This window comes from Protopterus annectens, chromosome 1.part1 (assembly GCF_019279795.1).
Source record: "Protopterus annectens isolate FY-2018-M chromosome 1.part1, PAN1.0, whole genome shotgun sequence".
NCBI lineage: Eukaryota > Metazoa > Chordata > Ceratodontiformes > Protopteridae > Protopterus > Protopterus annectens.
The window spans coordinates 1,233,106,355-1,233,128,677 of NC_056726.1; the positions used below are offsets into that span (position 1 = coordinate 1,233,106,355).

At 39.5% G+C, this 22,323-nt stretch overlaps 1 protein-coding gene across 1 annotated transcript in view; it reads left to right on the forward strand.

Moving 5' to 3' along the window:
• The window catches only part of LOC122809518, a 440,105-nt gene that overhangs the window by 339,340 nt on the left and 78,442 nt on the right, over nt 1-22,323 (forward strand). Inside the window, exon 6 of the mRNA XM_044081085.1 lies at nt 3,120-3,579. Within this exon, the coding sequence (XP_043937020.1) occupies nt 3,120-3,579 (460 nt within the window). The remainder of the gene's footprint in view (nt 1-3,119; nt 3,580-22,323) is intronic.

A 22,323-nucleotide genomic window follows, 5' to 3' on the forward strand; every position in this document is an offset into this window, starting at 1 on the left:
CATTGTTCATTTATTTATTCAAGACAAGATCCTTGTAGTTTCAGAAAAAAATTAATAAAGCTAAATATGTAATTGTATGTACATTCAAAAAGAGAATCTCTCAGTCTAGGCCCTGTGCCATAGAGAGATTCTAGGTAGTTACTAGACTTGCAGTCCTGAGAACCATTGAGGAACCTAGCCCAACTTCCCAGTTGTCCCCAAGCTCTGTCAGGTTAAGTGACAAATGAGGGGTATAGTGTGTACTGCAGGAACCACAGCTCAGTCTTAACTTGCTCAAGCCTGTAACACCTTTTTTGTACACTTCAGTTCACACCCACACCTCCTTATGGCGTCCAGAAATTTTTGGGGGTTTGGCTTCTTTTACTAAGTGACTTAACAGTAAATACTAGGCAGTATTAGAAAGGGCAATGAGTTATGAACAAAAATGACACTAAGATAATAGGATGACCTGCATGGGAGAAACGAATCACTGTTTGCCAGTTATTATTCATATTTTCATATTTATGCTCATCTTTTCATAATGTACATTTTATTGAAGTATATGGTGGGATACAGCAATGTGGGGAACAGCAGAATTCACTGAAAATACTGGTTTCTATCACACTGCACTGGAATTATTGCCAATTATTTGTTCATAATTATGAAAATGAGCAGTATTTCCATATGTACTTAATACTTCAAAAAACAAGTGACTTACAGTGTATTGCATGACTCTAGGAGAAACCGTAGATGTTGTTGTAGAAAAACATCTGAAGCTGCACATCTTGAGAGATGTCCAGTATTATTTGTATTGTAATTTATACTGTTAAATATGTTGCTGTTGTTGTCTTTCGGCTTTTCCCGGTTAGGGGTCGCCACAGTAGAACTCCGGTCCACTAATGATTGGTAGTAGATTTTCACGAACGCCGAGGTGCCAGCTCGACGTTCAACCTTCAACGAAAGCACGCCCATTTACGCATGTCTTTCGAACGCCCACCCAACAGCGGGGAGGACATGCAGACTCTCCACACAGAAGGCACTCCCAGCACAGCCGAGAATCGAACAAGAGAACCTCTTGCTGTGAGGCAAAAACTCTACCGCTGCACCACCGCGGAATATACTGTTAAATATATGTTTTCATATTTATGTAAATATCCCAATAAACATGCACTTATAGAGGAATTTCTTGTTGTCATGTGAAAGCTTATGTCTGGTTAACAAAAAGCTGTTAACAATATATGTTTAGGTTATATAGTTTTCAAGATATGAAAACGTGTTTGTGAAAGATTAGAAACATTATTTTGGATCTGTGTGCAGTTTACTATATAACAGTATTTATGGAAAAGTCTGTGAATGCACTGACTATTATTTCTGTAAAGAATACTTCTTATTGATAAATTGTTGTTTGTACAGTTGTAATAGCTTTTATTATTCACAAAATATTTACATTGATTTTTCTTATGCTTTTTAAGTTTATTTTTCAGAAAATGTTCTGGAATGCAAGATGTGTGTAGGGTACTAGAGGTGTGACATTTCACACCACGTAGGTGTTAATAAACCTCTGCACCAATGGCTAGATGAAGATAAAGTCCAGACTACAGACCAAAGTACTCTTGTTCATTTAGCGGCAGAAGCATCTGAAGGAGTAGGCAGGGGAGAATGAGTCAGAGTGAATGATGACAGCGTGTTCTTCATCTTCTTCAGAGGAGAAGGCTGCTAGTATAGCAGTAGTGGCAACACCCAGAGGTGGCTAGGTTGTTGCACACCTGTAGTGGTCTCATTCTCTGAGCCTGCTGAGCCATCTAACAGAAAGTGTGTGGGAGCATGCACTCCTCTTCTCTTGATCAAACAGCTATGACAGACATGCAGACACCGTACAGGTGGGGACAATAGGCTGTTGAGAACCAGTAAACTGCCCCACTTCTTACCACTCAACACTTGCCAGTAGAAGAATGGCTAGCCCAGTGTGGCTTCCCAGTCAGGAATGAGTGGGCTATAGGGGTCACACCTATCTTGGGGATGCTGTGCTTCCACCCCAGTGGAATAAAGGACCAACTTCATGCAGGTATTGGAGCCATCATACAGGGTCCCACGATGTTGGGAGGAAGAGAAACAAAAAGAAGCTGGCTCACCAGTGTCAGGGTTTTGTTCTTGACTGTACCATCAGTGACGAAGATTTGATTTATGCCCCTCACAGCTTACGCTAGCCCAGGATGGTATTCTGGGACCAGTAGAGAGCTTTTTCTTTCCAAGGAGAAGGAGTAAGACTCATTGGAATAGTATTCACAGTCACAGATAAGACATTGTGCCAAAATGCTCATATTTACTTGCTTGATACCCATTAGGACTTATGCTAGCATGACTAGAAGCATGTGTTCAGCCTACTCAGGTGCTTTGCATGTGGGAAGTGTTAAGGGACTGATTTCATAAGTAAAAACCATTTAACTTCCCAGGCCAGGTGTTACTCTGTAACCATTTTCTGTGGCTTGCCCTGATGACAACACTCCCCTGCCTAGAGGTGGGAATGACAGTTGCAATAACAATCTTTTAGTTCCTCTCATGGGAGAGGGATAGTATTAGGCATTGTGTGCTTTTTGTTCTGCTTTCATAGTAGGGGAACACCACATAGACAGTAAATACTTTTTTCTTTCACTGCTGAGAGTGTTAGACGTCAGAGGTGACCATCTCTGCCCTTGTGCAATAGTTATTTTTGGCTTGGAATCTGGGACTGTCTCCCTCCCACACACAAACATGCAAGAGATATTAATCCCATATAGAAGAGGCTGGACTTTGGTGACAGTTGATGTAATATGTTGAGACCACGGATACAGTTCTACTGTTACTTTACATTGTTGGGTCCCTCAGGACAGCCACAGCTACAGTCTGCACACTTTAGCTTTGTAGGTTCCCTGTAATTTTAAACAGCAGATATGTAGTTGCCATATTTTCTGAGAATTAATAAATGAATGAGGATGTGGTAACATAATGGTAGTAAATGGCATCCTCCTCCGGAAATTGCCTTTAAGAAACCTCCCTGGTAGTATGCTGTATAAAAATCCAGCTCTTACAATTTTGTTCATGTCATAAACAGTACATATTTGTTCTCATTGCTCAAATGACAGTAGTGTTCTTTTTTTCAGAGGGCATTTCCAAAACACAGTGCTGATCAGGCCATAGCAGATGCCAAGAAAAAGTGGATGCAAAAGATTGGACTGCTGGAAATACAGGTAATGAAAATTACAGAGGATCAGCAGTTGGAGCCCGTAGAAAATGACTTCCAGTTTGTAGACCAGTCTGACAATGGGATACAGTATGGTTACCAAGACTTGTCTCATTTGCAGTGTTATTCCAAATCAGAAATAAGTTTAGCCTCACAGACCCTGAACAATGCGTATTACTGCATGAACAATGGTCTTCCATTAACTAGCAGGATATTCCAAAGAAGGAGAAATTTTATTGACCTTCCTGGTTCACTTTGCCGTAACTGCATCTTGCTGGAAAATAAAATTAGAAGACTGGAGGACGAACTTTCCACTCTTGGAAAACACAATGAAGATCTTGCAAGGCACCTATTCATGGTCTCATCTAGGGAAAACATAGGTGGGTATAAACACTGTAATAACTTTTTGAACATGACATAAAAACACTTTAGCCTGGCTTGACTGAGAAGCATAGAACACAGACCTGAGAGCTCCATGAAGTACATTTCTGTGTTACTATTTTCAAGCATGTTTTGGGTAAGTGGGGTAGCTCGTAGAGTTTATCATATTTACAGAAGAATCATCACTGGAAATAGATGCAGTCTGCTCTTCATCATCTGATATCACGTCTGCTTCTCTTTTGAGAAATATTTGTGGCAGTGGTGTATGATGCGTATCTACAATCTTAGTACAAAAGGCTATGCAATAGAAACAGACTCAAACGATGGAGAAGCCTTTATCTGCTGATTCCTGTTAAGGATGTCTGTCACTGTGTTTTGCAAGTGTATGTGTGTGCTTAAGTGTCTGAATTTGTGTAGGTCTCTGGCTTGTCTTACCAGAACAACATTGACAGCAGTCACTTCAGCAAAGCTAGCCTCAGAAAGCAGTATTGTCGCCTTGGGGGGAAATAATGTTTCTCTTCTGAGTCAGGATAGATATGCACACACACTACTAATTTTTATCTTATTTTGAGATGCTGTGTATCCAATTCATTATTAGGCATCACGGGACTCTGCATACAATAATAGGACCTCTTGGCAACTTCTTCACCAGCATTTCTTGTAGAACAATGCTTGTCTGCCATCCTCAGTGCTTAAACATGCTAAGCAACTTCCTGAAACTTCTTTCCTGAGACATAACATACAGGTCAGCCTTGAAGGTTATCAGCTTCTTCATCAGCTTCAACATAGTCAAAGTGAAATTCTCCAGAATTCAAGCATGTGTTACTTTACATTAGTCTGCACTTCCCCTGCTCAACCTGGCTTTGATGTACACCAGTTATGTCTTTACTTTGTATACCAGGAACATGGCAGAATTGTACTGGTTATAACAAGGTGGCCAATCAACTCTAGGAATGGCTTATGGAAGCTTTCTTAGCTTAACAATTTCTTGTAGGATATTATTCATCATTTGTCCCTTCTACTGTATATGTCAGTCATGCAAAAAGTAGCATACATACATACTGTCAGTGCTACAAGACCAGAAGACTATGGTTTCTGTTCCCAGTACAGCTAATTGGATTACTGACACTGCAGTGTAACATTAGGGGATGCTGCACTATTGAGTGTGACATTTTTTCAGATGAAATGCTAAAACAAAACACCATCTGCTTGAGTTAGTGGTAGTCCAGGTGGATATAAAAGATCCTGCAACACCTATTGAAAAGAGTAGGGGTCCTTTATTTAAATACAAAAATAACTCTTATTTACAACATATTTACAAGCACATATTCATTATTTTCAATACAATCATGCTAAATTTTCATGCTTCTTAGTCTCCCACTCCTTTTTCCATAACCACCATCTGATTTCAAAAACTCATTTGAGAAAACAAACTTTAAATAAGAAAAACATGCTAGCCAGGGAGTACAGTATGTCTAAGTTTTTAATTTGGATGAGTGGTTTCATTAATGAAGTACTGACTTCTTCAGATCTGAAGTTCATACTTCATTATAGGAGGTTATCATAGGATCATAGGAGGCTACTAGGTAACTGGCCTTGAGGCCCTTATAAGCCTAAGCAAGAGTTTAGCCCATGTTTTGATAAATCAGCACCTGATGTCCCTGTCCAGCAGGGACACCGGTGGAATCCCAGGGGTATATTTTCTGTTTCCCACCCAGTTATCCAGGTTGTGCTTAAAAAGGGGTAAAGAGGTATTCTGATGTGGAGAGGGAGTCTATTCCATAGATGGGGTTGTCTCTGGGACAACAATCTGTCCCGCCAACAAGTCTCGTTGATGTCACAGACCAGGTTCATAGGTGTGTACTAGGCTAATGACCCTGAAGCTTTTACAAGCCTAGCCCATAGGATTACCTTGGCATTGTGCCACCTGACATTAGTTCCCAGTGCCTCTGTCGAGTAGAGCCACAGGAGTGATCCCTGAGGTGAATTTTCTATTTTCCAACCACTCATCAAGATTTCTGTTGGAAGAGGGCCAGTGAGGTGCTCTGTTTGACATATATGGGAAGTCTGTTCCATAGTATGGGCAGTCTCTGGGTTATGAACCTGACCCGCCAGCATGTTCTGTTGATTGTGGTAATGAGGTTGAGGTCTCTGGAGCGTGTGTTAGATCACCTCTAAGTAGGCAATATGAGACAGAATTGTTGGAGTTTTTTGTGTCTGTCCATATAGGACAACTGTTTAAGGCCTAGGATCATCTTTGTGAGGTACTTTTGTGGCCTCTCCAGTTGTTGCATGTGTCTAGTGAGGTACATGCCAAATGGGGCATTGTACAAAGTGATTGATCTAATGAGGGAAGTGTAGAGGGAGACAGTGACCTCTTTCTTCCTGGATGCAAATCCCTTAGTAATGAGATGTGCCACATATAGGGGCTTTTGGACCACAGTGGCAATGTGGTGGTCAAAAGAGTGGTTATTGTCAACCTGTGTTCCCAGATCTCTTATAACTCCTTCTGTGTTCAGTGGGCTACCGTCAATGTGGTAATTCATGGGAACCGAGTTTTTTCCAATGGGGATGATAACACATTTTTTGGCATTGAGCTTAAGGTCATGGTTCTGACACCAGTTGTTGGTCTCATTGAGGCCTTTCTGCAGGATGTTAGTATCACTTGGGGAGTTAATAATAGCTCCCATCTTGCAATCATCTGCGACCTTTGTCAGCCAGAGTCCCCTTGGTGTTGGCCTGGACTTCAGAGAAGTAGATACCAAACAGGAGAGGACCCAGGACCAAACCCTGTGGGACTCCACTTATGACTGGTTGGCAGTCTGACTTGGAGTCAGCTACTTTCACACTCTATCTGTGTGCCAGTTTGCAACCCACCAAGTGATATAAGGGTTGATGCCTAGCTTAGTGAGTTTTTCTATGATTCCTGAGTGGGGAATGGTATCAACGGCCTTGGACAGATCAAGTTAGGCTGTATGAACCACCTTGCCTTCACCAACAGCTCTGGTGTCTGACTCAAAGAAGTTAACCAGGCTGAGCAGGCATGATCTACCCTTCACAAAACCAAACCGTGTGAGATCTAGAGTTTGGATATTCCCTATATCCTTGTTTATGAGGTCCATGATGATGCATTCCATAGTTTTGCATATCAGACTCATCAGGCTGATGGGGCGATAGTTTGTCATTTGGTAGGGATAAAGCCTGAGGTGAGGCTGTGATTGAACAGGGCACACAGGTGTAGTGCCAGTTCATTCTGTAGTTCATGTAGAACACAGCCAGAGATACTGTCAGGTCCCATAGAAGCTGTATTCTTGGCCTTGGACAGTGCTGTTTTAACTTGTGCAGCCGTACTACTGGGTGCCTGGCAATTTACTGGTATTGTGAGTGGTCCTTTGGGGGGGGGTAAAGTTGGCATTGAATCTGTCGGCCAGTACATTGGCAATATCTGTTGGCTCAGTATAGGAGGAACCGTTGTGCAGTAGCTCAGAGCAAATCTGAGTATTGCCATGGAGATTCTTTACAGTAATATAGAAGGCCTTGTGGTGCTGCAATTCTGTTTTCATAGCTAGCTTTAGAGGATTTGATGAGGGATCTCAACTTTTTGTTGAGGCTGATAACAGACTTTTTCAAGTCTTGGGACTTCACCTTAATCTGCGTCAGTTTCTTTCTTGTGTTGTAGAGTTTGTTTATGGCAGAGGACCACCAGATTGGCTTCCTTTTTTTGGAGGACAGCATCTTGGTTCTGTCGGGTATGGCGAGATCCATGCATGTGTGTACGTGTTCGTGCAGTGCATTGGTGTATGATTTGGTGGTCATGCAACTATTCTCCATTTGCATAGGTGCCGTGAAGTTAGCCACCTCTGTTTTTAGGAGCCCAAAGTTAGCTTTGGAGAAGTTTTTCATGGTGGTTACCTTTGTGGGGGGGGGGGGGGTATGGATTTCCAAGGTGATTAGTTTGTAGTCGGATCTAACCAGGGAGGAGTTGAATATTGGTGTAGAGCAACGGTCATCCATGTTAGTAATGACCAGGTCAAGGATGTTGCTACCTCTAGTGGGGTAAAAACGAGCTAGTCCAGGGCATTGGAATTAATGAATTCCAGGAAACGTTGAGCAAGTATATTGGTACATGAGTAGTTTTCCCAGTTAATGGAGGGGTAGTTGAAGTCGCCCAGTATGAGAGTGTTAGGTTGGACCCTAATATTCTCCAGGGTGCTTAGGAACATGGAGTGTGAGTCTTAGGACATGATTGGGGATCTGTAGGCTATGACCTGAATCGCTGTCTTACCCAATGTTAGCTGCACCTGATGTATCTCTGATGCATCATGTTGGGCTACCAGTATGGAGGTGTGTGCATCATTTGAGGCTGAGCATGTGGGTTACTCAAGTGGAGCTTGACTTGCAGATATGCAGCAGTCCTGTCAAGGTGGGGTCCGTGATTGCCTTGTATGCCAGACAGAGGTCACCTCTGAGGAGTCTGTATGAAACTGAGTGGAGGATAGGGCTTTTAGCCTATCTGTGTATAGTAGATGTTTGAGGCCCTGGATTCTCCTGGTGAGGAACCTCTGTGGTCTCTCCAGCTGCTGCATGTGCTTTGTGAGGTACATGCTAAAAGGGGCATTGTACTCAATAATGGACCTTATAAGGGAAGAATACAGGGATGTTATGACCTCCTTGTCCCTGGATGAGATACCTTTACTTATCAGGTGGGCCATGTAGAAGGCTTTCCATGCAATGGAAGCAACATGGTGGTCAAACTTCAGGTTGCTATCATCCTGGGTGCCCAAGTCCCTCACGACTGATTGCATGCTTATGACGTTGTTATTAATGTGGTAATTTGTGGAGACATCACTCTCCCCAAAGGGGATGATGATGCATTTTTTGGTATTCATCTTGAGGCCATGTTTCTGTTACCAGTCATTTGTCTGAGTGAGACACTCCTGGAGGATATTCATGTCACTAAGAGAACTGATGACTGCACCCAGCTTGCAGTCATCTGCAAACTTGGTCAGCCATAGCCCACTGGTTTTGGCCTGCACCTCAGAAAAGTATATCTCAAATAACAGAAGCCCCAAGACAGAACCCTTGGGTTCTCACTTGTTATGTGTCTACTGATTGAGGTTGCTTCCCCTATTTTGACTACGTGGGTTCTATCAGTGAGCCAGTTTTCTACCCATCTAGTAACATATGGATTGATGCCTAGTTGAGGGAGTTTATCTATTATGCTCGAGTGGGGAATAGTGTCAAAGGCTTTGTTCAGGTAAAAGTAGGCAATGTGCACCATCTTCCCCTCATCCAAGGCGTTGGTGACTGTCTCAAAGAAGTTGACCAAATTTGGCAGACATGATCTGCCCTTGATGAAGCCAAACTGTGTGGGATCAAGTGTTTGCGGGTTGCCAATGTCCTTGTTAATAAGGTCCAAGATAATCCGTTCCATGGCCTTGCAAATCAGGCTAGTTAGGCTGATGGGTCTATAATTTCCCGGATTGGTGGACACTCCACCTTTGTTTAAAGGGATGACAGTGGCTGTCCTCCACTCGGCTGGATTGAAGGCGGTACTCAGGCTTTGGTTGAATAAGATGCCTAATGGTGCTGCAAGTTCCTGCCTGAGTTCATGTAGGATGGAGCCTGGGATATTATCGAGTCCCATGGATTAGCCCTACTTTATCTAGATCATTTACAGAAATCTCCTTGTAAAACTCTTTTATTCTCTTTTTTTGTTAACTTTTTTACTCTCCACATTTTTTCACTACCTTCTTTTTTTTTTCAACATTTCTTGTACATATTGTAATACAATATTCATACTCTTTTCCTGAGTTCTTTCTATTTCTCCTTTCACATTTTTTATTTTTCTGTTTATACTACTATCTTTCTTTACTAATCTGGTAAAGCAACTCAGTACTACTACTTTTTTCCTTGTAAAAATATCTTTGCTTATATAATCTTGTATTTCTTCTTGATTTCTTTCATATATTTTTTTTCTTTGTCAAAGTACTTTCTATTGTAAATCTTCCACATCATTGTGTGTTCGTTTATATTTTTCTTTCTCTATTTTTTCACATCATATTGCCATTGTAAAAAAACATTTTTTTTTATATTTTTCCTTAAATATCACCCATCATTCAAACCAATTTTTATAAAGTGTTCTCATTAGTAATATTATATTACTAATCTCTTTCCTTTTTCATTCCGTGCTTTCTCATGTATCCTTTTTATTCTTTTGCCTATTTTAATATCTTCCTTGTTTTCTTTTATCTTTAGCTATATTGCAAGATGATCAGAAAATCCTGTTTCAACTACCTCCCCTTCTCATATAAATAAACATTCTGATACTATAAATATTGTATTTCATTTCTATATATACCCCTTTTGTAAGTCCATTAAATTTTGTTCCAAAGTTTTAACTTACAACATCTTGTAAGTTCTAAAAGTTTTCTTATATCATTTCCTTTCTTTTTACGTTTGTCTCTTAAATCACAATTAAAGTCTTCTGTTATTATTAATATTCATATTTATCACTACATAGTCTAAACACTGCCAGAATAAACTTTCCCTTTCTATACAGTTAGTATAAGAATACAGTGTAAAAATGCTGTGGACTTGTTCTTTCCATTTTAAATCTACAATGGTTAATCTTATTTTTGTAAAGTTACATCTAATATCTTTACTGTATTTCTACAGACTACAGCTATTCTAGAACATTTCTCATTTCCCAAATTCCAGATTATCTTTCCTCGCCATAGTTTCTCTGTTTGTGATCTTTCTTCATTTGTCAAAATGTTGTGTCTTCTAATATAGTTACATCTACATCTAATATAGTTACAACTACATCACATCTATTACACCACTTCAAAATTTCTGTTCTTCTTAGTATATTCTTAATATTATTCACATTTACAGAAAGCACTCTAAAACTTTCATTTTCCCTTTTCCTTAGATTTGTGATTTCATAAATTCCTCGGTTATTGCAGGGCTAGATTTCTTAATGGGCCATTCTAAGCCTAAGCAATTTCCTTCCCAAAGGTAAGCATCAAACACGTCACCTTGTGTCTGTGGGTCAAAAACCTTAACCATTATACCAAGCCCCAATCTTCAGTTGTATGTATTCCTTGTCTTCCATTTGCTTTTTTTCTTTTGTACTTATCTATTTAAAATTTATTTTCTGTATTTTACCCTTTTTCCAGAAAATATATATATTTCCCCCTTTACTATCTCCCAGTTTGTCTTATTCATCACTTATTTCACAACCTCTCTATTATTTTTTTCTCATTCATTTTTTCTTCTATTTCTACTACTGATAAAATTTATTCTCTTTGTTCATTTTCTTCTCTCTCTCTTTCGTTTCCTTACTGTTATTTTCATTTTTGCAATCCATCCATAAATGTCCAATTTTGTTACATTTATAACATTTCATTTCACATTAGTTTTGCAGCGTATCCCATTTCCCCACAAATATAACATTTTCTTTTTTCATAGTTACTTATCAAATGTCCTTCTTTTCACAAAAAATGTTTTGGGTTGACCCCAGTATTTTACTACACCCCTATTCTCCTCCACATTTATCATGCTTGTTTTATATATATATATATATATATATATATATATATATATATATATATATATATATATAACTTTTTCTCTTTCTGTTTTTAACCCAATATTACAGTACTAGCCACCAGTCCATAAACCCCTTTTGTCATAAAACTTGCAATGTTAGGTACTTCTTTACACAAAGCTTTCAAATGTCCTTTCAAAGGCACTCTTTCTACCTCTGTTTCATGCATCTTCTTTTTTATTTCCTTGTTAAATGCTTTTATCACATAAAAAGAAAAATCTGTGATATCCCTCAACGTCTCAGAAAACCCAATATGCAACATGTACTGTGTCAAAACCAAACCAAGCAGAAAGTTTGCAGCGTGGACGGTTTACATTTCACTTCTTGAAATATGTTATGCACCTAGCTGACTAATAAAAATTGAACTGTAAAATATGTACTACAAAATAATAAAATAGTAGGCAGTCCACAGTTGAGCTAAAAATGGAATATCCTTTATTGAAACACACAAACAAGGGATCCTAGTTGAGTATAATGAAAAGCATTAAAGACATTCATTATTTATATATAATCAGGTTTTTGGATCAAGGGAGTGGTTACAGAGGGTGGTTCCGTTAAGATGAATAAAAGCATTAAACTTGTTCCTTTAACCAAGTCCCCCTTCCCCTTTAACACCATAGTGTAAATTGAGACTGTGCTACCTTAGAACTGAAAGAAAAAGCTAGAGACAAATTAAAATATATAATGTAAGAACAGGTTATTAAGGGTAACCTACTAATCCAAACTTTATTAATTAAGAAACCAACTCACTAACAAATGACTAAGTAATTAACTAACAAAAAGATCTACCACAACATATCCAATGTATCAGAATAAATATCAACTTATAAACTGAAACACTTTTAACAAATATCTTGTATAAATCTAAAAGTGAGTACCTAAGTAGGCTGAAAACCATAGCTGTAATTGCTAAGGTGGAAATACAGTGAAATATGTTGAAAATAAAGCGTTAAGGCCCTGGGGTTGTGTTCAAGTGTGGCATCTAACTAAAAAAAAAAAAATAGTTTAAATGAGTGAAAGTATCAGAAAACAACACCAATGTCAGTTATTTTCATTGTAAAATATGTAGTGTTTGATATTTGTTTATAGCAATATTAGCATGTAATGTCAGCATTAATCAGTCTCATATAAGACATTTAATAGTGCTTTAAACAGTGGGGCAATTTTCTGAGTTCCACTATGCTTTTTATGAAACAATAATAATTAAGCCACAGTTTTCTAAAAGAGTTCAGTTTTGGCTGCTGCAGTAGTTCACATTTTTCTAAAAGATTAGGGGATGTCGCCTTCCAGTTGCGAAAGATCCACACTGATCAATAATTTGACATTTAAAGTCAGTGTGCCTTTTGTGACGCTGCAGATGCTGAGCCAGTGCATTATTCTTACACTTAGCTCTAATTTTGGAAGGAAATGCACTTTTGCATGATTGCGCCCCTAACACTTTGCCCCCATCACCTGACCCTTATTATGCTACTGACACTGTGATATTACCAGCTTGATTGTACCACTGTGAATGTAGTCTTTTGTTCAATGTACTTTATGTAATGTGCACCGGTCCAAAATGTTTATAATTTTCTAATACTGCACTGCCAAAGGTGACACTAATATTTAAGTTATCTGTGCTAATTTGCATTGTATCTTTTAATTTATAGAATCAATTAAACTTTTCTCTCTGGGTCTCGATAGCAAAAAAACAAAACAGGATGAAACAGAAAAGAAATGTGAGAAAACAAGGTGATCACAAGGCTTCATACTGACTGAAAAATTGGGTTAATTTAGTGAATGGCATTGAATTTCCAGAGAGAGTACAGTCTATCTCCCCCATTTGTTGACAGGTAACAGCTTGGGTGGAAACTGCTATATTGTCCAACTGCAATAAAGGTAAAGCCTGGTAGTCAGTAGCTTCAGTGGACATGCTATAAGGAAAAAAACAGAATTGGAAACAGACGCACATCCTGTTGTTGGGTGTTGTACACTAATGGCAGAAAGACCGTATACTGAAAGGCATAATAATGTGGCAAGATTGTTGCACTGGGAATTGTGCAAACATTATAATATTGAAGTAGCTGAAAAACATTGGAAACATGAGCCCCAAAGCATTATAGAAAATGATGAAGTTTATATCACATGAGATCAACCATTACCAACAGTTAAAAAAACTAGATACGAGTAAACCAGATATAGTAGTCCGTGAAAAGAAGACAAAAGTAGCATTGATCATTGAAATTGCTACACAAAGTCACTACAGTGTCTTATGTACAGAGAGACACAAAGTCATAAAATACCGGGATTTACATGCAGAAACAAGGGCAATGTGTAATAATGATACACAGACCATTCCAGTAGTAATAGGCGCAACGGGTCTTATAAAAAAGAATTTACAACTGTACTTAGACATGTTACTGATACATTTAACTCCATATGACTTGCAAAAGGAATCAGTTCTGGGCACGTTGTGGGTGTTAAGAAGAGCACTTCTGGCTAACATCAAAGATTGAAACAATACTAATTTCATGAACTTTAATCACACTTTGACTTAGGAATAGGGTGCATTCCAGTTATGGTATTAGAAAGCCAAAAGATCTGGAAAAATTAAAAAGGAAGATTGCAATACTTGAGATAGATAGCAGGTATAAAGAGAGCATAAAGAAGAGTAACGGGAATAGGAGAAAGGAAGAACGAACCCGGTGAAAACAGGAATAAGAGATACAAATCAGATAGAAAACATTAAAAGTAAGTGCGTGCGCGTGTGTATATATAGACATATGTATATATATAGATATATGATTTATATTAGTTCATAGAAGTTTACTTATCTCGAACCTGAGACATATGTACTAGGATCTAGTCTCTTCTGAATTAGCACAGATGTTTCGCTTGATCATATTTGCTGACTCTGAGTACAGGGTAAAGTTTGCTATATTTAAGCCAGAATGATAAAGAAATCAAACAATATAGTTAAATCCCAGTACCCCACATCATTTAAACAGAGATCATATGTCAAGCTAAACGACTAATTGGAGCTGAAACTTGAAAACAAAAGGAAATAACCTTTGTGACTGTGAATACATCATGGTGGAGTAGGCCCTGGATGAGGGAAAGTCAGCACATACAGCTTACCTTGACTTGGCCAAGGCCTTTGACACAATCCCCCACTCGAGCATTATCGCAAAGCTAACACAACTTGGCGTAAATCCCTATCTCATCAGGTGGGTGGCCAACTGGCTCACTGATAGGAGCCTCATGGTCAAAATAGGCAACTCCACCTCTGATAGCAGACATGTCACTAGTAGAGTTCCCCAGGGATCTGTCCTGGGACCCCTGCTGTTTGGCATCTACTTCTCAAATGTCCAGGCAAAGACAAATGGCCTGTGGCTGGCCAAGTTTGCAGATGACTGTAAGTTGGGTGCTCTCATTGGCTCCCCAGATGATGGTAACATACTGCAAGAGGGTCTTACAGCAACTAATGACTGGTGCCAAAGTCATGGCCTCAAGCTAAATGCAAAAAAATGCATCATCATACCATTCGGCAGAAACACAGCCCTTACATGATTACCACATCAATGGCAACCCCCTAAACACACAACCTTTGGTGAAAGACCTGGGTACTCTGGTTGATAATAATCTCACATTCAACCATCATGTAGCGGCAGTGGTCAGAAATGCCTTTTACTTGGTTCATCTCATAAGTAAAGGTATTGCATCCAGAAAAAAGGAGGTTATTACCTTTCTGTACTTCTCCCTTATTATTAGACCAATAATTGAGTATAACCCCCCCCCCCATTTGGTATGTACCTCTTCAAACATCTGCACCAACTGGAAAGACCACAGAAATACCTCACAAAGAGAATCCATGGCCTCTAATACCTGTCCTATGCAGACAGGCTCAAATCACTATCACTCTACTCAGTATTGTACAGATTGTTCAGAGGTGATCTGTGTCTCCGCCTAAAACACAATCTCATGTTCTGCCCTACTAGAGATGCTCCATATCTGTAAGTCTAACTCCTCGCGCATTACCCACTGAAAGACCTTTATCTAATATGTGACATCAGTAAAACCTGCTGGAGAGACAGGTTTATCTATCAGAGGCTGCCCTGTCTCTAGAATAGACTTCCCATACACATCAAACAGAGTATCTCACTGACCCTCTTCAAGCACAGTCTTGACCTTGATGAGTGCATGGAAAACCACAAATTTGTCCCAGGGGTTCCACCTGTGTCCCTCATTCACAGGGAAGACAGATGCTGACTGAGGTTTCTTTTTGGGATAAACTCTTGGCTAGGCTTGTAAGGGCCCCAGGGCCATGAACCTAGTAGCCTCCTATGATTCTATGAAAATATAAATAACATTTATCTAGATACAGAAAAAAGTACTTGCAAATAATATAGATTAGTGCTTTCATTTCTAAAGAAACTTCATTAGAACTGAAGCATTTCAAACTTTCTAATAATTTAAATACTTCTACAAAAAAAGGGAATAATATTGGGTGGGGGGCTAGGGAAATAAAGGTGGACAGGAGTGGAAAGATATGAGGACGACCAGACTTCTAGTTTAAAGAAAAGGCCAATCAGGACAGCAGCAGGAAGGGGAGGAGGTAATTGCAGAAGAATCGTCCAATCAAGTTGAAGACAAGTAGTGGTAGGGGACTTATGTGGAGAATTTGAGAGGGAACCAGTGGAACACAACCAGTAGGTTCCCCGTGAGATATCATTGGTTATTTATATTCTTTCTGGTTTGTACAGAACTTGCAGAAATGAGCCAGTAACGCATCAGTTTATGGAGGGAGTTTAAACGAATCAAATGGTAAGTTCTGTAGCCTGACAGTTTATGAGCAGGAGCTAACCAAGTAATTCCATATTGGTTACAATGTGCTAATTTGCAGTGGGGGTGGCTGGGGGAAGTAGGACTGGTCTGTTTTGTGGGAATGTCACATTGGTGCACTGCCCATGAGTGTGCAAAGAGTTGGACCAATGCAAGACTTGCTGCAGAGTGGAAGAACTCACTGAGCTGGGACAAGGACAGAATCTGATAGGAGTCACAGAGGAACAAACAAAGCAGAAACATAGTTGAAAATGGCAAAATTCTCGTCCACCTTAGTTGTTACAGAATGTCTTGTTCTTTTGTCTGAAGACTGATTACGTAGAAAATTCAAAAATACCCAAATGTGTTAACTTGAAACATAAGATAAATACAAAAACAGAAATAAAACAGTTTTGTTCCACTGTGGCATGACTTCAGCAGATCATTTACCAGTGTACAGGATTAAAGCTTAAAGTGTAAAAACAGATCAAACATCATACAACTGAAATAATGCCAGGATGATCACAATAGTAGGCACAGGCATCAGAAACGATACAAATACAAAAAATAAATGCAAAAAAAAAAAAATAAAACCAAGTTCAAAATATAAGAAATAAAAGATAAAAAGTAAAAGGCAATAACAAAGAAGACAAAGTTGATGACAGGCACCTAAATGCACTCGTGCAATTATAGTCCACGATAATAGTTAAGTTGTGGTGCAGTGTGGTGCCAGAACAGCAAACTGTATGCCGTTGAGTCAATGGGAAGGCAAGAATTTATGTATAAAATCTATGTAAAGTAAAAGCCCTTCCAGTAAGAAGGACAAACCATTGGGACATGGAGCCAAATGCCACCACCATCATGTTGAGTTCTTAGATGGCATAGTAAGAAATGCTCAGTGGTGGCTCTCAGAGTCCACATAAAGCAACCATAATTAAAGGAAAATGATTTGTGCCCCTCTAAAATGAACCCTTAGATGGTCTTGTTTCAGGCACAGTGGCAATAGCTTCTAATATTTTGTGACTTGAAGCATTTTGAAAATGTCTTAACTTGGCTTGGGTAAACACTCTACAGTAAGAATGCTCAGGAGACCTACCTGAGAATAGCATGATAAAAGTGTATAGTTGTCCTGTACTGGTGACAGAAGTGGTACATGAAAAGGTAGAAATTCCTTGTGTTAATAAAAAAGTTAGTTGTGCAAACAAATCTGTAACACAGAGTGGAGAACAGAAACATTTTCCAGAACTCATTAACTGAAATTTAAAAATTAAAAATTTGACCGAAGACAAGCAATGGATGGACACTATATGGAAGTGGCACAGGAGGAGGAAACAGAACAAGAGAAGGATAAGTAAAGTAGTAAGAAGCAGGACAGCATGAAATGGAAAAGAAATGTGGGAAGTAAAATCAGCACCACAGCTGCAGATCAGTTTTAAAACCAGGCTTATTTAGTGAAAAGGTATTGAAGGACCTCAGAGTGCAAGGTCGATCTAATTATTTTTTGGCTGGTCGTAGATTGGTTGGAAACTTATATTGTCCAACTTCAGTTTTGGTGCAGTGTCTTGGTCAGTAGGAACAGCAGATGTCCTGTAGAGAAAAAAATGTTGTGGCGTGGTAGATGGGTAGCAAATATAAAGAGAGTATAGAGGAGTGTAAGAGAAGTCAGGGAGGGAGGGCGGAAGGAAGAACCATGCAAAAAGAGAAATAAAATATTAATAAAGATAAACATATATAGGCATATATAGGCACCTCCGTTAAAAAAAAAAAACTTGGATTAAACAGCAAATACAAAATCATGACAACAAAAGAGGAGAAATCCAGTGTTAAATAGACAAACCAAAAAATAACATTAAAGTGAAAGTTTGAAGTAGGTGGGGGCATCTGAAATCTGATGTAGCATTAAATGTTGTTGTGCCACAGTGTCTAAGTTCCAGACCTCCATTTATAGAAATTGTAGTTTTCATTTCTGGGTGCTGGAAGGTGTTTAAGCACATTTGTCATTCCCAAGTGCTGGCAGTTGTTTAAGCACATTTGCCATTCCCGTTCTTTTTTTTATATATATTCACACTGGTAGTTCTGCTCAGGACATCATTATTAATGGATTCCAAGACAAAACAAAATATGAATTTTAGTGTTGTTTGTTTTATCCCCGTGAATCATTTAGAATGACATGAGGACTGTGTTTAAACCATCTCGGGTACTGTGAGTTAACTCTGTCGTTTAAATTTATAATGATAATGCATCAAACGACAGTCAGATGCTAGCACCAGATTGAGGAATAGAGTTTTTTTTCTTAGCTGACTTGCTCCAATTAAGAGTGTTAAATTGGAGAATGGACTTTTTGTTCCTCAACTTAAAGTTGGGGGGGGGGGGGTGAAGGGGGCTCCAAATTGGAGGACAGCTCCCAGAGCCAGAATAGATAGCTACACGTCTGGCAAGCTGTTCCTATAGTCCAGGGTTTGATTCTGTTAACCTATATTTATTTATTGTGTAATTCGGAGTAAGTCAATTTACCAGGCAGCACTCTTAAAGACACGCAAACAATCCAGAGCAGGGAGAGGTAGCACTTCCTTCCTTCTTTACAAGTTAATCTTTTAGAAACTTTGCTTTTAGGCTTCTTCAAAAAATGGCAAAGAACCCACATCTTTTTTGTTTGTTTTATTTTCGGTGTCTCATTCCACAAAAGCAAATGTTACTTCACACAAATAAAGTTGACCTCCTGCATTATAAATTCCATTGTCACTCGGCTTCTTTATATTCGAGCACACCACTGCTTACTCTGTAAAGTAACTTATTTGGTTGTGCCTTATTTTGCACTAACAGATGCAATAAATTACCTTTGCTTGCAAGCAATTAATTCTATTTTTAAAAACTCATCCACATCCTCATAGTATACTTTAGCAGAAAACCTAAGTTATGTAAAGGCAGCATTATTAAATGATGTAAAAGATATAATTTTTAGATTTGACATTCACTTCAAGTTAATATCGAAACACTGAAATGGAGTGGAAAAAGCGTTATTTTGCACATGTATTATTTGTAGCTACAAGTCAACATGGATGTTATAGTTAAAAAAGAATTAAGAACAGCTGGAGGGGGTGGGGTCGGGGGGGGATTGAGCAGTTAATGTCTACATTTGCTTCATTTGTGGCAACCTGAGTTGGAAACTGGAGAGTCTACTACCTTGTGTGACTTTTCACTTGTACCTTGTGTGGCTTTGCACTTGTTTGTGCTGAGTTGCAATTTGCTGTGCACTATGAAGAGGTGCATGTGACTGGTACTGTGGAGGTTCTATCTTTTATCCACTTTGCTATCCTTACCACATAGGGATCTTATCAAAAAGTATAAAGGTGACCATTTGTTTCCCTGGGGGGCTCTGTGTCAGGACCCTACTTTTTCAGCATTTACTTGTCTGGTCTCCAGGTAGGGAGCCAGGATCTATGGCTTACTAAGTCTTTAGACAGTTATTATTGAGTCCTCCTCTGATACCCAAATCCTGCAGCAAGAACTCTCCCTCATAAACTCCTGGTGTACTAAAAATAGGCTAAAAGTAAATGCTAAAAAATGTATCATAACATTTGGTAGGCAACCACTTCCCTCTTAATACTGTACTGCCAACACTTCTTTCGGCTGTTACCGTTAGGGGTTGCCACAGTGGATTATCTGTTTCCATTTCTTTCTGTCCTCTGCATCTTGTTCTGTCACACCAACCACCTGCATGTCCTCTTTCACCACATCCATAAACCTTATCTTAGGCCTTCCTTTTTTCTTCTTACCTGGCAGCTCCATCCTTAGCATCCTTTTCCCAATATACCCAGCATCCCTCCTCAGCACATGTCCAAACCAAAGCAGTCTTGCCTCTCTGGCTTTGTCTCCAAACTGCCCAACCTGAGCTGACACTCTAATATACTGATCCCTAATCCTGTCCATCCTCGTCATGCAAATCTTAATATGTTTAACTCTACTACCTCCAGCTTTGACTCTTGCCTTTGTGTCAGTGGCACTGTCTCCAGTCCATATAACATAGCTAGTCTCACTACCATCTTGTAAGCCTTACCTTTCACTCTTACTGGTACTCATCTGTCACAAATCACTCCTGACACACTTCTCCACCCACTCCACCATGTCTGTACTCTCTTCTTCATCTCCCTTCTACACTCTCCATTACTCTGAAGTGTTGATCCCAAGTACTTCAATTCATCCACCTTTGATAACTCTACTCCTTGCATCCTCACCATTCCAATATCCTCCGTCTCATTCACACACATATGTTCTGTCTTAGTCCTGCTTACCGTCATTCCTCTTCTCTCTAGAGCATATCTCCACCTCTCCAGGGTCTCCTCAACCTGCTCCCTGCTCTCACTACAGATCACAATGTCATCGGCAAACATCATAGTCCACAGGGACTCCTGTCTGATCCTGTCTGTCAACCTGTCCATCACCATTGCAAATAAGAAAGGGCTCAGGGCTAATCCTTGATGTAATCCCACCTCCACCTTAAACACATCCATCACTCCTACCGCAGACCTCACTGCTGTCACACTACCCTCGTACATATCCTGTACCACTCTTACATACTTCCCATCTTCCTCATACAATGCCACAATTCCTCTCTAGGCACCCTGTCATATGCTTTCTCTAAGTCTACAAAGACACAATGCAACTCCTTCTGACCTTCTCTATACTTCTCCATCAACACCCTCAGAGAAAACATCGCATCTGTAGTGCTCTTTCCCGGCATGAAACCATACTGCTGATCACTAATCATCACCTCCCTTCTTAACCTAGCTTCAACTACTCTTTCCCATAACTTCATGCTGTGACTGATCAATTTAATCCCTCTGTTGTTACTACAGCTCTGCACATCACCCTTATTCTTAAAAATCGGTACCAAAACACTTCTTTTCCACTCCTCAGGCATCCTCTCACTTTCCAAGATTTCATTAAACATCTGGTTAAAAACCCCGCTGCCATCTCTCCTAAACACCTCCATGCTTCCACAGGTATGTCATCTGGACCAACAGCCTTTCCATTCTTCATCTTTTTCATAGCTGTCTTTACTTCCTCCTTGCTAATCTGCTGCACTTCCTGATTCACTATCCCCACATCATCCAACCTTCTCTCTGTCTCTCATTCTCTTCATTCATCAGCCCCTCAAAGTACTCTTTCCATCTGTTTAACACACTCTCCTCACTTGTAAGTATATTTCCCCTCATTATCCTTTATTACCCTTATTTGCTGCACATCTTTCCCAGCTCGGTCCCTCTGTCTAGCCAATCGGTACAGGTCCTTTTCTCCCTCCTCGGTGTCCAACCTTTCATACAACTCTCCATACGCCTTATCCTTAGCCTTTGCCACCTCTCTCTTTACCATAGGCCTCATCTCGTTATACTCCTGTCTACTTTCTTCATCTGTCTGACAATCCCACTTCTTCTTCTGTACTGCCATCATACGGCTACAAAATAAAAACAGTGTAAGGGACCTTGAAACTTGGGTTGATAACTCAATATCTTTTGATCATCATATGACAATAGTAGTCAGGAAATTCTTCAGCTTAGCACCACTAATCACAGAGAATATCATCCTGATCTGTGGAGGTCATTTTTGCCTTGTACTCAGCATTGATAAGGCCAGGAAGTACCTCACTGAACATATCAAACAACTAGAAAGGCCACAGAGGTTTTTAACCATAAAGTTCACCATCCTAAAACCCATAAGATACAAGGAGAGGCTGGAAGCACTATCAGTTTATACAATATCTTACAGATTTTTCAGGAGAAATATCTACCTATCCTGCAGTGCCATTGGAGACGTTGTTGTTCTTGAGCTCCTATATCTCCAAAAATGTAATACTTCCCCTAACACCAGAAAAAGGGACCTAAATCTTCAGTAACAGATAAACAAAATAACGTGAAGAGACATGGTATGGCATGTCTAACTATTAGATTGGTGACCTGGAAAAGACTTCTACTGCAAGTTAAAAGGGCAGTTTACTTGCATCCCTCAGACTGAAACTGGATGATTTAGATGGGTCCCCACAGCTTTATACATGTATTGACTGGCTTAGCCCTCTTTGAGAAAGGGGACATAACCTGTGGGTGGGTACTGGCTAAATGCATACCGTCTTAAGACTAAGTTGCCTTGAAATATCCAAGATTTGCTGAATCTTTGGATTCTGAAGACACTCTGGTAGTTATTTCACTTTCTCTGTTGCCAATGCCTTATATGGAAACACACCATATAAGGAAGCAGAATTTCAATTAAGTGCCTCTTGGTCAACCTGATGTGCCAGTCTGTATACCTGAGGAACAACTTGCAGGTCCTAGATTAG